The following is a 15,344-nucleotide window of genomic DNA, read 5'->3' as shown; positions in this document are numbered from 1 at the left end:
GAATGTTATCTTTTGTTAATCAAATCAATCAATTCCCTTCTAGTGCATTTGTGAATTATTTGTTAATTTTACGATTCAAAATATCGACTCCAAAATTAGAATAATTGATTCAAAATGTAACAACACTGACATTTTAGAAGTGTTATTTTAGTGCCAATTTCTTTTTGTACATTTGAAATGGAACCAAAACAAAATATAGAGTAAAACAGTTCTTTCGAAATAGTAAAACTAAATAGGAAATAAAAATACATTTATTTCAGGAATTTTTTTGTTATTTCCTTTAAACTCGTTTAATATATTTTGCATTTAAAGTAAGACAAATAAAAGTGCACTGTTAAAAATACATACCTTTTACAGGAAAGCACCAGGTCATTTCCAGGAAATGACCTCTTTTACCCTGTTCAGGGACATCTGCTTTCCATTTCGCCACAGATGCATTGCTAAAAAGCTCAAGATTTGACAGTCTACCATTCGTAAAAAGTGATTAAATCACCTTGGCCTTCTTTCATTAGAGCTCAAGATGTGGGAGCAAAGAGTATATTACGCAGAACCCATGCAATCAGGCTGTCTGTCTAAGGAGTACCTAAAACTATCCTAAACAATTCTTCCCACTCATTAAACCTCCCGAGACACTATCGCTTCTAAGCATACTTCTACTACTAACAACTCAGCGCAGTACCAAGTCGTAAGAGGCCAACAACGAGCGCTCCCCCTCCATCCCAACCTATTGAACGCCTCCCTCTTTACACCCTCCCAGGAAGTTCCCATTTCCAAAAATATTTCCTTATGGCATCCTCCCATCCCCAGTCCGGGACGACCTGTTTTTCGTTAGGCCCTAGACGGTTAGGGGACAAGGACAATGTTAGAAAATCTGTCATCCTTCATTCGAAAAACGTGCCCTAGCCATCTCAACCATTCTCTCATTATAACCCCAGGAAGCGGGATTGAACCCCACTTTTCCATTAGCCTATTGTTTGAAATACGGTCAGTCAGTCGGGTACCCAAAAAAATCCGTAGGGAATTTCTCTGGAAAACATCTAGCAAATCTTCATCGGTTTTTTTGAGCGTCCATGCTTCAGAAACATATTTAACCACTGTCAGCTCTGTAGCTTCCAATATTCTAATCTTGTTTTTCGGACTTATCTTTCTATTTTCGAAACTTTTTCAACTGTGAAAAAAACCTGAGCCTTGGCTATTCTACTTTTAACATCTTCACTACTCCCACCGTCTTTAGTAATAATAGTACCTATGTAACCGAAACTGTCCACTTGATTGATCTTTTAAAGCATAATTTACCCCTGATATTGTCGTGTCCAGGGACAAATCTCCAGCGTTTTTATTGAGGGGGGAGGGGTCCATGACCAGATAGTCAAGGAACATTGGGTATATAACAGTTTTTCCTCCACATTATTGGGGGGACAACTGCTCCCCTTGGCCCCCCCCCCCACAACGCTCCCTGGTCTTGTCTTCCAATACCTTAGTCTAATTTCGAAGGCCGATCTTCCTATTGTTACCGACTATTTCAACTGCGAAAAACACACCCTTTGCCTTGGCTATTCTACTTTTTACAATTTCAATGCATCCACCACGATCAACAATGCTACCTAAGCGAATAGAAATATCCAATCAATGGATCAACTCTCTACCTCACACTACCTCTTCATCCTCATTTATTGCTAATTTAAGCAACTTAGTCTTCTTAACAATAATTTCAAGGCCTAAAAACTACAATAGAAACTAAAATTAGTTTTCATTCTTGAAAGCCGAAAAGTCTTTCTTTGAAGGATTAAAACTGAAACTTTTGAAATAGTGTATTAAAAATGTTAACTACAAAACATCATAAAAATGGACGGTATACTTTAACAACTCAGTGAATTAGTGAAAGACATGAAGAATTAAAGCCATGATCTAAAAGTCAAATTCACAAACCAAAAAATCAAAGAGCACAATAAGGATATTAATGCTAGAACAATAACAAAATAAACTAAATAAAATTCAAAACAAGAAGCAAAAACAACCACAACTGCAGTCTGGTGAAATAATGGAGTGAACTCTTTTTATCTACCGGATCTTTTTTTCACTTTTTTGCTTCCCAAAAGAAGAGCCTTAATTTAGGTTTTTAGAGAGTCGAATTTTGGTTCAGTAGCCGGATTTTACGACTCCCAATAAAAAAAACTATATATCTTCATGAGGTCAAATGTTTCTTGTTTCCCTGTCAGTTCGCTATTTAACAGTTACAAAATTTCGCAGAACGACCGACGTGTCTACATTTTAACATATTCTCTTCCCAGAAACTTCCCGGCTTTTGTGAAAACCACTAAGGTCATTCACATGACCACATGGTCATGTTACAACTGTTCCTAAAGTTTCTTGTGTTATATAAGAATGTATCTTATACCGTCTATATTATTCAGCTGTTGGCGTTCTTTCAAGTTGTTAGAAAGTTGTTTTTTTTAAGAATACCAACATTCAGAATTCAGTATTTGTGGCATTAGTCATTGTTGACTTATACAACGGGACATATTTTAGTAATTCTACCGACTGAAATAAGCCGGAGACTTGTTTAAAAGTTCCAAATTCGAAACTTATTTACTTCTAAATATTTCAGTTTACTTTGCTAGAAACATTTCAAGCTTCACTCCAATAAAAAGTATCCACAAAATTCGAACTGTAACGCTGCTTGGTTTTTTAGCTTTGTATAATCGATAACTTACACCAAAGCTAATCTTTACTTCTACTGACAGGGGTGCTAATCCGCAAAAATGAATAGGTTACGGGGGAAGGGGGGTCAAGGTTTTTTTTTCAAAACAAATATAAAAATTTTAAAGGGTTCCTTTCAATAAAAAATACCAGAAAAAGTAAAAAGGTAAAGGATATGGCACTGGACTTAACCGGCAGTGCTGATCTCTGTTTTTTTTTGCCATTCAGAAAGGAATTACAATGCGAGGGGGGCCAGCCATTATGTGCTTCCAGAAACCATTCGCCTTTATTTTCACCGGATCTTCCAATGTACCCTTTGGGCTGTGTCTACTCTGAATCAGCTAACAAGGTCATGAACTAACCCACAGTCCAAACCGAATGACCATTGACGCCAGGACTCATATTCCAATCCCAGTAGAAATAGGACTAAAAATCTAGCACGCTAACCACTCAGCTAGAAACGGCTAGAAATGACAGACAAAGGTGTTTTCTTCAAAATCTAGGGGGCAGTCAGTTTCTACTCCCCCCCCCCCCCTGATTAGCACACCAGCCTGCTCGAATACATTTTGAGACATTTAGGACAGTTTCTTGTAACCAATTTGTCTCTTAAAGAACCCAAAAAATCATGCGCAAATGGATGAAAAAAAGTGAAGAACTTGACACATTATCTGAATTAGTCCGGTTTGCAGCGGTAACTAGCAACCTAGTAAGAGACGATCACGTCCAATACTAAAAAATATATAACAAACTTAGAAGCAATTAAAACCCTGCACCAATCTTACACATAATAAGCACTGGTTACAACTTCCGAATATAAAAACATAGTCGAAATAATGAAACATATTTCATAAACAATTTCAAGTAAGAGAACAGTATTAGAAATAACTAATTAAGACATGACATGATGCAAAATCCCATATAAAAATTAAACTAAATAGTTAGTTTTCTCATTAACTCTTTGTTGTCGTTATTATCGTAATATCTTTGGCACTTTAACTTAGTGGGAGTTAGAAACTGCCGGCGCCAATGAGAGTGCAGCATTATCCAACAAAAAAAAATCCAAACAAGGCTAATTGCTTATAATTTACTAAAATTTGGATTTTCAACGAAATCCAGACCCCTAGCCCCCCCCCCCTGGATACAGCCTTTTTTACACAATTTTGGTTTTCACTAACACAAAACAAGCCATTAAACAGGAAAACTGAGTATACGAAACAAATTTAACACAGCAACTGATTACAAAAAAAAGAAAAAAAACTAATATATTCCTTAATATTCCAAAAACCTAAAATAAAAATATAGAAAAATAGTGTCATTCACGACTGAAAAAATTAACTTAAATTTTTAAATCTCTGGTAAAACTATGTAAATTTAAATATTAATACTTTATTACGAATAGAGCTTTATCTGCATAATACAGATTTAAAATTTAATCGTTATTTTCTGTCAACTGCAAGCTTAGCATTCATATCGCAAGTTGCGTGAGTGTGATACTTAGACCCCGGCGCCGCGCCGATGAGGGAAGACCGACGGCGCCGGGGTCTAGTGACAGTCCTTGTTTTCACTTATTAGGTTTGGCGTCAAACTTTGCGCAAATTACTAGACTGGTCTCTATGTTACTAATTTATCTACCTATCATGAGATAGCTACATGTCACATCTTTTAAATAAATGAGCAGTTCAGAAGCCAAATCGATTATATAAAAAGTACAGCGTTTAAAAAAAAAAGCAATAACTGAAGCAATATGTGTACCAATCAAATCAGACATAAAAAAAACGAAACAGATCAATCAACCCACTTTTCAGCTTAAGGGGGTGGGATACAATATATCATCTAAAAATTAGCACATATTCCCTTTCAAGGGCAACAGTGGAGGTATATATTCATAATATTTGACTTACATACACGTATATTGATGAATCATTAAGGTCAAATGGGTTTATTCCACTTAAGAGTATTTCTTGGGGTTCGTTTCTGTGCTAGAGCATCCGACAGGTTTTAAGGGTATTTTGGTCAGGACTTGTCAAATCGGCTCGCCAAAATCTTATTTTATAGTCAATGAAAAATAAGTCATCTAAGAGTCTTTTTTGCATTAATTCTTATTTTTTAGGATGCTTTTTCACCCTATAACTAAGAGTCAATCAAATGCTTGAACGCTGAAAACTCAAATAATATATAAATTGGGCATGGTCAGACTTGCCTCTGAAAAATCAAATATTCATTGGGGTAGCTTCTGTAAACATCTAGAGTAGGGCTTATCCAATACTTTTTTAAAGGGTATTTTGATAAGAATTTGTCAGATTGGCTCGCAAAAATGTTATTTTACAGTCAATGAAAATTAAGTCATCTATGTGTCATTTCTTGTAAAAAATTCTTATTTTTTTGGATACTATTTTTTACTCTATAATCAATGGCTTGAACGCTGAAAACTCGAATAATATAGAAATTGGACGTACTCAGAGTTTCCTCTGAGAGCTCGTATATCCAATGGGGTAGCTACTGTGAATGTCTAGGGTGGGGCTTAAGGGCACTAGCACCTTAAAAAGCATGAACTGTCGATTATAATATCATTTTAGAACATGGTGTAAGAGAAGAATATTCTTTTATCACATAATGGAGGAGCAGAGCTCATCCTGGTGCAGGAATATTTCCCATACACTCCCTTTCATAGAATATGACATTCTATCGAACAAAAACTAGGCTAGTCTATTTTGTATCTAAGTCTTTTATTCGGGATGACATCTTAACAGTTTACTAAAAGACCTGTGTAGTAAGATAGATTGTAAGTACTAGTATGTATTAGTATGTACCTGAGCTTGAAGAGTGCGTTGAAAGTGTGCTTAAGAATTCAATCTGTGATTTTTGCTTCTAAAGAATTATGATATAAATAATTAATTTAGCTAATTTAATTAATTTGATAATTAATGAACAAATTATTTATTAGCATAAGTAAAAAGTTAATAATTAATTATCAATATGATAAGTAATATAAATAATCATTTAGTGTTCACGGCCCAAACCGGTTTTCTATTTTTAGCATTTATCCTTATTTGTAGGGAATACCCCCTCTGGTCATACAAAAATCCAAATAAATTTTTTGAACACAACAAAAAATATGTATAGAGACTTAATCGACTTGGCTTGAGAATAGCGGAAGCATTGCTCATATTGCAAGATAGCTGAGGTCAAATGTTCATTGGTAAAATCCATTTCTAAATCAGGATCTAGGCAAGTCTTACAGAGAATCCTCCTCCTCGAGAATCGGCATGTGAAACGAGAGAATCACCAACTAGTTGTGCAGCGTTAATACTTGTGAAGCCGAATTTGACCTTGGATGGAAAGTATCGCAGTTGGCTCAACTTATCGATGGCTATGTCAGTTAAAGAACCAGGTTTATCTTCTGAAAAATATAATACTTAATTTAAACTATACAAAATAAAAAGCTTACAATTGGCCAGCTTTTGTAAGGCCAACTCGGCTCTGGTGAATTAAAATACATCATGTGAAATTTTTAGAAGAGCTTATTTTTAAACCGACTCTCCTAAATTCACTATTTCTAATCCAATTACGATCGAATTATGATCTCTAAAGAATAGTTCTAGTCGTTTCTTCTTATCTTACAAAATTTTCAAGACTTTCAGAAGTATTTCTTTTTCAAAATGTATCATATCTTCTTTTCTTAGTATTCTTACTGACAGATATAGAAGGGATACGGAGCTTTAGACATCAAATCCATGTTTCTATATCTTATATACATAAAAAATCCTTGTCAAAGGATATAATCTCGCCCTCTCAGCCTCCATTAAGCTTCAGAATTGTCTCCTCACCAACAGAACTAGGCAGGATCTAGCAGCTAGGGTAGTTCTAGGTTTGAGGTTTCAAGTCATGAAAATTGGGGAGGGGCTGATTTTTTATTATCTAGCAGGGGGATAATTTGTTGTTTTTGTCAATCCAAACACCAAAAAGTGGGCTATTCATTGAATATATTCCAAAAAAGTTTTTATATGCCGAATCTAGGCAAAGCCAAAAAATTTGAGGTGATAAGGGCACCCCTGTCTCCCCCCACCCCGTTGACGCCACTGGCTGCTACGATGTAGCTGCTACATCGTAGAACGATGCTAAAAGTCTTAATTAAGAGCTCTTGAGAATAATGCCTTGTTTTTTGCCAAATTATAGCTGAAAAGAGCATAAAAGCTGCATAAAGTGGCGACAGAACTTCAAATTCTAGGTTATCTTATTGTCATAAATTTATAGCACATAATAAACGGGATTGGAAACGGCAAAAAGTACAAAACAGGACATTTTTAGACAGGACAACAGCCGGTTAGGACACTTTTTTGTGGCCGTAGTAAGCTAGATTCAAATCTTGGACAAGACATTTTTTTAAATACGTATTCTCTTTCTAGCTCCAAATCATATCTAATGACTAGTTTTCCTTAACTCTTAAAGTCCAAGAAGCGAAAATGACGAAAGTATAGTGATTCCTAATTATTTGTAACATAGCGGCAGAAAAAAAGCATTAAGAATTACCCAAGTTTCCATAAAGTACATTAATACCCGTCGTAAATTCTTTAGCTGTTCTTCAGGTTTTGAAATCTGTATTTGTTTCATAGAGGATAATATTCCATAATTACCTGAATTTTATCTAGAACTTCTCAAACAAGCCAATGATAATATACCTAATGGACAAATTTCAGATCATTTTCAGAGAAAGTTTAGGAAGGATACGAAGAAAGATACAAAGGAAAACGAGCAGAAAATAAGAGGAGTAATAATGAGCCCCCTCCCCATGCCTTCTGGACACCTGAATATAATTTGCACTTTACGGAAAACAATCCTTATTTCCAGTTGTTTGTTTTATTTCCCATCTCATAAAAAAAGAAAACTAATCACAATCATAACATGGGCACCCATAAGGGGGGGGGGGGGGGCAGGGGTACATGCCCCCCCCCCTGGCTGAGTGATGTTGCCTTATTTTTATATTTTCGTTCTGAGAATTCTATTATATAGTATTAAAAGTGCCAATTAGACGAGGTTAGCCCCTCCCTGGGAATTCAGCTTATGGGCGACCATGAATCATAACCAAGATTACTGACAAATAATTGAATATGGATTACAGTTTAATATATATATACTGATATTCATTCCTGGAAGTTTTTACAATTTGGATTTATTAAAGTTAAAAAGAGAGAAAACATTTAAAATGTATCTTTTTTCCAGTAGAGTGCAAAGTTTTGGCCACCTAAATGGGTATTGTTTGTTTAGTTTTGGGTCAACACCCCCCCCCCCCCTAAATATTCCTTATATGCTTTACTTTAATACTCTTAGCCTCTGTAGAGGTAGTAGTCGTAACAGTAGTGTTAGTAGCAATAGTGGTAACATGTACATAGTGTCTTTTGGTTACTTCAACAACCCCCTCAACTTGCCCTGAAAGTTTCAACTTAATACCATAAGCATCAGTAGTAGCGGAAACCGTGGCGAGAGTAGCAGTACGTAGTTGTACGCATGCAATTAATGCCTTTTCGTTGGTTCAAAGTCCTCTCAGCAAACCCTGAAAGGTACAACTTAATGCTTTAAGCCATTCCTGAGATCTTCCTGGTGCGTCCCTTTGACAATCAACATGCACATAGTGTGTTCCGATTTAGTCGGAATTTAGTCGGAATTCCGATTTAGTCCGATTTAGTCATCCTCTAAATATTCCCAGAAAACTTCCCCTTAAAACCATTAGCTTCAGTAGTAGCACTAGTTGTAGCAGTATTCATAGCATCGATAGCAGTATGCACACATCATCTTATGTTTTTTTTTTCAACATTCCCCTTAACATATGTTGGAAGTTTCAACTTAATACCCTAAGCAATTCCTTGGACATCGCTGATGCGTCCTTCTTAGAACCTGTAACAGTGTGTTTTTTTATTTAGTTCAACATCATCTCATCCCTGAACTGTTTACCTTAATACACTGAGCTTTATTAGTACCAGTAGTAGCAGTAGTGATAGCATGTAGTAGAAGCACTAGGAGTAGCTGATAGTAGCATGGAAACATTACATTTTGGTTAGTTCAACATACCCAAAAACAAGCCCCGCAAGTTTTAACTTAATACTTAAAGCCGTTCCTAAGATACTTTTCATAGGTCCTTTTGATAACCTGCATGCACACGGTGTGTTTTGCCTTAGTCCAACTTCCCCCTCAATATTCCTTGACATTTTCTGCTTCATGGCGTTAGCCTTTGTAGTAGTAACTACAGTAGTAGTACTAGGAGTATTAGCAGTAGTAGTATGCACATATTAACTGTTGTTCAATTGGACCCCCCTCATCATACCCCAAGATTGTAACTTAATACTCTAAGTCGTTCCTAAGATATTGCTGCCATGCTCTTTCGACAGCATGCATGCCCATAGTGTGTTATAATTTGGTTTCACTTCCCCTTAACATTTCCTGAAATTTTCGCATTAATACTCTTAGTCATAGTAATAGTTACAATAGAAGTAACAGTTGGAGTAGCGGCGGTAGTATTAGTAGTAATAGTAGTAGGGTGCACATATTGCCTTTTCAGCAATTGCTCATACCCCTGATTATATTTTGAAAGTTCCAACTTAATACCCTAAGCCATCCTGAGATACGCCTTTTTGACAATATGCATGCATTCAGTGTGTTTTGATTTAGTGCAACTTTCCCCTCAATATTCTCTGAGCTTTTCACCTTAATACCCTTAGCCCTCGTACTACTAGTACCATAGTAGTAGTAGTAATAATAGTAGTTGTACTAAAAGTAGTAGTAGTATCAATAGTAACAGTAGTAGTATTCATATAATGATTTTTGTTAGTTAAGCATTCCCCTCATCATACTCTGGAAGATTCAGCTTGATACTCTAATCCATTCCGAATTAATTGCTGATACGTCCTTTGATTATATGTATGCATAAAGTGTGTTTTGATTTAGTTCAACCTTCCCCTCAAGATTTGGTGAAATTTTCACCTGATATCCTCAACCTTAGTATTAGTAGCAATAGAAGAAGGAGTTGTAGCAACAGTAACCATAGTAGTGGTAGTAGTTGCAATAGCAGTAGTAGCAGTAGCGTGAACATATTGCCTTTTGGTCAATCGCCCTCCAATCACTTTTGACACCTAAAAAGGGCACTAGAACTTTCAGTTTCCAATCGAATGAGCTCCTTCAGAAGTTCCTACGATAGTAAAGTGCCATGAAGAAAAAAAAAATAATAATACGCTGAGTCACATGTGCTGTACTAATTTTTTCAAAAGTATGCATCATAAACTGCTAAGTAGTATTTTTTGATCATTTTAATTTTCAATTTAGGACTTTACTTTTATCAAAAAAAAAATGCCATTAAAAGAACTCTCACAAACAAAGCTAACTTTTTTCTTGATTCAAATATTAGATTGTTTCTTTTATGAAAGTTTACACTAGTTGCTATTTAACCCTTATCAAATTTCCCAGAATAATTTACTTTTTGAGTACTAATCGGTGAAAGGAAAGGAAATACAAATTTCAGAACTGCACAAAAGCTTGACATGGTGGAAAATTACATCTATCACCGTTGAAATTCATTTTCTGTCATTCAACTGTCATCCAATTCAACCAAAACATAAACTAGCGATTTCATGAAATAACGGGAGGTTCTAATTAAAGTAAATAAAAAAGGATTTCACCAACTAGAAACTCAAGGAAATATTGTGATTTAATATAAATCGAAATAACGCTATTTAAACGTTACGTAGGGAGGTGGTGTGGCAGGAAGGAAGACTGATGATTAGATTAGATTAATTTATTACAAAACGACCAAGTTAAACATGATCAATAGGTAACCGCCCATGGGAAGACGTAAATGCACTGGCACTGAGCGGTTACCACAAACTATTTCAACATACTTAGAAAAATAACTTTTAAATTTCTTAGTAAATTTTAAAATTCATTTTCACACATACTGATGAATATTCACATAAAACTCAGAAGGAAAAAAGAAAGAAAAGAAAGGGAAAAAAAGAAGATAATAACAAAACAAAATAAGTAATAACATATATCTTCAATCTCTGAATCATGGTTCCTCACCCCCCTAATAAAAAATTCTTTACTTTTTTTTAAACAAGCCGGTGTTTAGCCGCCTTAACACTATCTGGGAGGGAATTCCATATCCCATGGCCTAGATGTTTCATTTGAAATCCAGTTCGACTTCCACTCCTATGCTCCGTCACCAGATTATTAGCATTCCTTGTATAATAATGATGCAAATCATTATTTTGTCTAATAAAATCTAAAAATACCGATGAACACACTTCATGAAAACACTGGTAAGTAAAAACCGCGGCCTGTTTTTTTTTTTTTTTTTTTTTTTTTTTTTTTTTTTTTTTTCAATACAGGCTTCGCGGCTCCAACACAGATGATGATTTGCCGCTAGTCCTGGTAGTTACCTCATTTTCCAACACTTAGGTACTTGTTATACCTTCTCTTGAACGCGTCAAGGGAAGGTAGTCACGAACTTGTCCCACATCCGTCACCTTTATTTTGCTAAAACAAGTTACTGTATTATTAGTTTCTTTAACGCATCCCCCTATCAAACAGACTACCTTATTCTGTAATACCTGTATACGCCCAAAATTATCAAAAAAAAATTGCTAGCCCATAACACACAGCCGTACGATATACAGGGGCTAATTGTCGAATGGTAAAGAAGCAACATCACCTTCCCTTGTACGAAGTGCTTCAGTCGACGTATAATTCCAAGGCCTCTTACAACTTTTGGTGCCACAAGATCACTGTGACGTTTCCATGACATATTTGCTGAATTTGAGACCAGTAAAGGCTCTCATCAGACCCTTGGATGCTTAGTTTCAAAGCCATATACTGACCTTAAAGATACTTTTGCTGACTTCAAATATCATGATGAAAGACAGTATCATGGGACAACACTACAAAAATCTATGATGTTTAACAAAATACAAGAAGGTCAGTCTGCGTTACGGCTTCGGCGTTGAGGAGGCCCGAGAAGTAGTCTTTCCATTGACTGACCTCGGCAGCTTCGTCACTGAGCGGCTGACCATCTACAGAGACAACACATGCAACCGAGGGGGCTATGTCTCCTGTTAGATCACGGAGATGCCTATAGAGACTGCCAACGTCACCTTTCTTGGCTGCACCCTCTAGCTCATGTGCCTGTCTTTCCAAAAACAGTTTCTTGTCTCGCTGTATCAGTTTTTTGCGGACCCCATTAAGGCTTCTATAGGTTGGCATGTCACCCAGTAACCTCGCCTTGCGTCTCTGCTCTATGACGTCAAGCGTATCCGACTGTATCCACGCTTTATTAGCACGCTTTTTCCGACAAACATTTGCTGTCACTGATTCCAGGACATTCTTTTTGAACGAGATCCATGCGTTTTCACAACTTTCAAATGGCAGGAGTGCGTCGAAGCGGTTCGAGACATCAATGGCATATTTCGACCGTATCTTCTGATCGCAGAGGCGAGAGAAATCGATCTTGGCTGGTCTTGGTTCTGAGCGATGGGCTTTGAGCCTTGGTCGCATGTTAGTGACGACGAGGCGATGGTCAGTGTTGCCAATCTCAGCTGCCCTATACGTCCTGCAGTTACTGAACGAAGAACTCCATCTCTTTGACACGATGATGTAGTCGATCATTTTTTTTTTGGTATGGCCGTCATTGCTGTGCCATGTATATTTGTGAATGTCCTTCCTTGCAAACATGGTATTCGTAATCACAAGGTTGTGCATGTTGCAGAGTTGTAGAAGCCTTAGACCATTGTCATTTAGAGAATCCGGAGTAACTGGTCCAATGACTTGTCGCCATAAGTCGTGGTTGTCTCTCACAGTTGCATTAAGGTTACCCAGGAGAATCACAATATCGTGCGGCGATATCTTAGACAATTCATTCGTCAAGGCAGAGTAGAAAGTGTCCTTTGTTTCGGTGTCAGCTTCGTTTGTCGGGGCATAACAAACAAGGACCGTCATTTTTCCTTGCTTGTGATTGAGTCGAGCATTAGCGATTCTATCCGAGACGGGAGTAAATGACAATAGACACTTCTTGGATTTGTCATCAAGAACTAGTCTGACTCCATTTCTTCTGGTGGTTGTCTGACCAGACCAGAGAAGGTGGTATCCCTCACCTATGGGATCATTTACATTCCCGACTAGGTGGGTTTCTGTTATTCCAGCAATAGAGAGGCGGAATCGCTTCAGTTCCATCGCCAGAAGCGTCTTAGCTCCGGGAAAATATAATGTCAATACATTCCAGGTGAATTCGGAGGCCACCTTTGGTCAATAAGATTCAAATGCTAGTTATTTCTCAGTCCAGGGGCAAGCATGGGTCGTGATTGTACACAAGAAGGTTGGTCGTCCGAGACAGTTGCTAAGCTCATTGTTGAAATGGCTCTCGGGTGGTGGGCTGCAAGGACAACTGACCCTAGGCCTGAATTCTGATTAGAGCCAGGATTTACCTGGATACTGAGTTTCCTGGGGTGGGCTCCACCCACCTCATGAGGTTGAGGCCACCCTGATCGGAGCGTTTACTTAGGGGAAACCCGTATCCAGAGATACGTGGTCAGCAGACATGGTCTGCATCATTCCGGACGAGCTCCATTTTGCACTAGAGGAGATAAATATTTCGTTCTTTTAGTGGATGATTCGAATACCCCTTCATTTTCCACACTTTTTGTAGTGAAATCACTTTTTTCGTGAAGACACGAAAGAGCTAGTCCATGAAAACCACAAAATAGAATAGCCTGGATAATTGGTCTTAACATTTCTCGGTTATTAATCCTTTCTTCGTGATCTTGCAAAATCAATTGCAGGTCAATTGGAATGCTTTTTCCTTCTTGTATTTTGTTAAACATCATAGATTTTTGTAGTGTAGTCCCATGACACTGTCTTTCATCATGATATTTGAAATCAGCAAAAGTATCTTTAAGGTCAGTATATGGCTTTGAAACTAAGCATCCAAGGGTCTGATGAGAGCCTTTACTGGTCTCAAATTCGGCAAATAGGAAGCAGTGTTTATAGGAATGCACATTCTTTTGAAGGGCTGAACACCAGCAATGAATACTTTAGTAGCCTAGTTCTTTGAAAACGACGACGTTTTGTCCCTAATCCCTCGATCTTCTAGTTAACTATTTCAGGAAGCTCAAATTCATATCCTGAATTCCAGTGCCTACACATTCAGTCCAACTTTCGAGCATCAAAAATCCGGTCATGGTTGTCAAAGGACTCCAGACTAATGTCAAGCAAGGTGAATATGGGCGAAGCGACTCAGGTGTCTTCTCAATGTTGGTCTGATTCACAAATTTTTTACCTAAAGCATTTACATATTTTTCAGAGATTGAAACACAAGATAGAAGATTTTTTATCCAATGACCAAAAGGTGTTTTGTGTGGCTCCCTTAACCAACATTATTCGCATTTTTTGTTCAAAGCGGGCATAGGCCTTCCAACTAAGCCCTCTTCAATTTCTGCTAAATTGAATAGTTTTAACACAGGAGTTCTGACACCTTTTTCCTCAGACGCTGACCCAAAAAGCGAGTTAATTCATATTCTTACATTTTATTGAAATTCAGCTGTATTTATTTCATAACGCTAAACTCTAGAATGGGTTTCAATTCTTGTAACCTTCATGGCTGAAGAATTTTTAGCAAAGTTCCATTTTTTACTTGATTTTTACGCTAATTCCAATACGAAATAAGAGAACTGACCTCAGAGTCACCGTTCTGGTTTCTTTGCACGCCTGAGGAGAAAGGGTTTGGTTCAAAATAAGGGGAAATGAACAAAGGCCTCAAAAGATAGGGGACAAAAACACAACTATGGTTGTCCAACAATCTGTTCTTGCATACCTCTTCTCTTATTCAACAAGGATTTTATGAAACATACTGTTGGTGAAAACGAGCAACAATCGTGCAAGCGGTTTTTTTTTAGTTTGATTTATGAGATAAGATAGTTGGTAATTATAAAGCTGCCGCTGAAACTGAACACAATTCTTGCATCCGTCTTCATTTCGCCCTATCTTTCCCAAAAAACCAAAAAACCCTCCTCTCTCTATGTGTTTTGAATTTGAGGAAAAATGACGAGTTAGACAATCAATATATTCATTTCCTATAACTACTAAGTAAATAAAAACTACCAAAAAAAATAAGAAGCTACACTGCACAACTGAGCTGTGCAGTGTAGCTTCTCCGATAGAGCTACGGACTCAAGGTAGCCACTTTATAACTACAAAAAGGTATAAGATTTTTTACTTCTCTGAGGTATTAAAGAAAGTTAGTGTATTACTACGGTTAGGATTTACAAGTAAACTTTAGAATTTGACGTGAAATAAGGTATTTAAACCGTTGTTTTATTTTTCATGTTGACCGACAATATTGGCAAAAATTTGTAGAGCTTTACCCAACGGAAAACTGATCTGGACTATTAATGTCAATGCAATGCTGTTATAGGGTTAATCTGTTTCATTCTTGATGTCCAATCTTTCTCGTGCATTTAAAAACGTGAAAAAAGGAAAATTGTGTATAAAGCTGCGATAAAAAAGGTCATTCATTAATAATCCCTTTGACTGGAATGGTTTTGCCAGAAATGGGATTAGCCGAGTACCTTCTACCCTTGCCTCAACAACTGGAATGAGACAAAGCACCA

General features: G+C 37.0%; 1 protein-coding gene across 2 annotated transcripts in view; it reads right to left on the bottom strand.

Annotated features, from left to right (window-relative positions):
- Nucleotides 1-1,805: 1,805 nt before the first annotated feature.
- LOC148944802 (glutathione hydrolase 7-like) overlaps nt 1,806-15,344 on the bottom strand; it is a 115,335-nt gene continuing 101,796 nt past the window's right edge. For both annotated transcript variants that reach the window (XM_089100213.1, XM_089100214.1), the window contains exon 10: nt 1,806-6,100. In XM_089100213.1, coding sequence (XP_088956339.1) covers nt 5,925-6,100 — 176 coding nt within the window. In that variant the 3' untranslated portion in view covers nt 1,806-5,924. The remainder of the gene's footprint in view (nt 6,101-15,344) is intronic.

The sequence above is a fragment of the Artemia sp. Qi Xiang Cuo genome, chromosome 14 (genome assembly GCF_049724085.1).
Source record: "Artemia sp. Qi Xiang Cuo chromosome 14, ASM4972408v1, whole genome shotgun sequence".
NCBI classification, from domain to species: domain Eukaryota; kingdom Metazoa; phylum Arthropoda; class Branchiopoda; order Anostraca; family Artemiidae; genus Artemia; species Artemia sp. Qi Xiang Cuo.
Note: the sequence above shows the minus strand (reverse complement) of the source record. Positions and strands in the feature narration are given on the sequence as shown.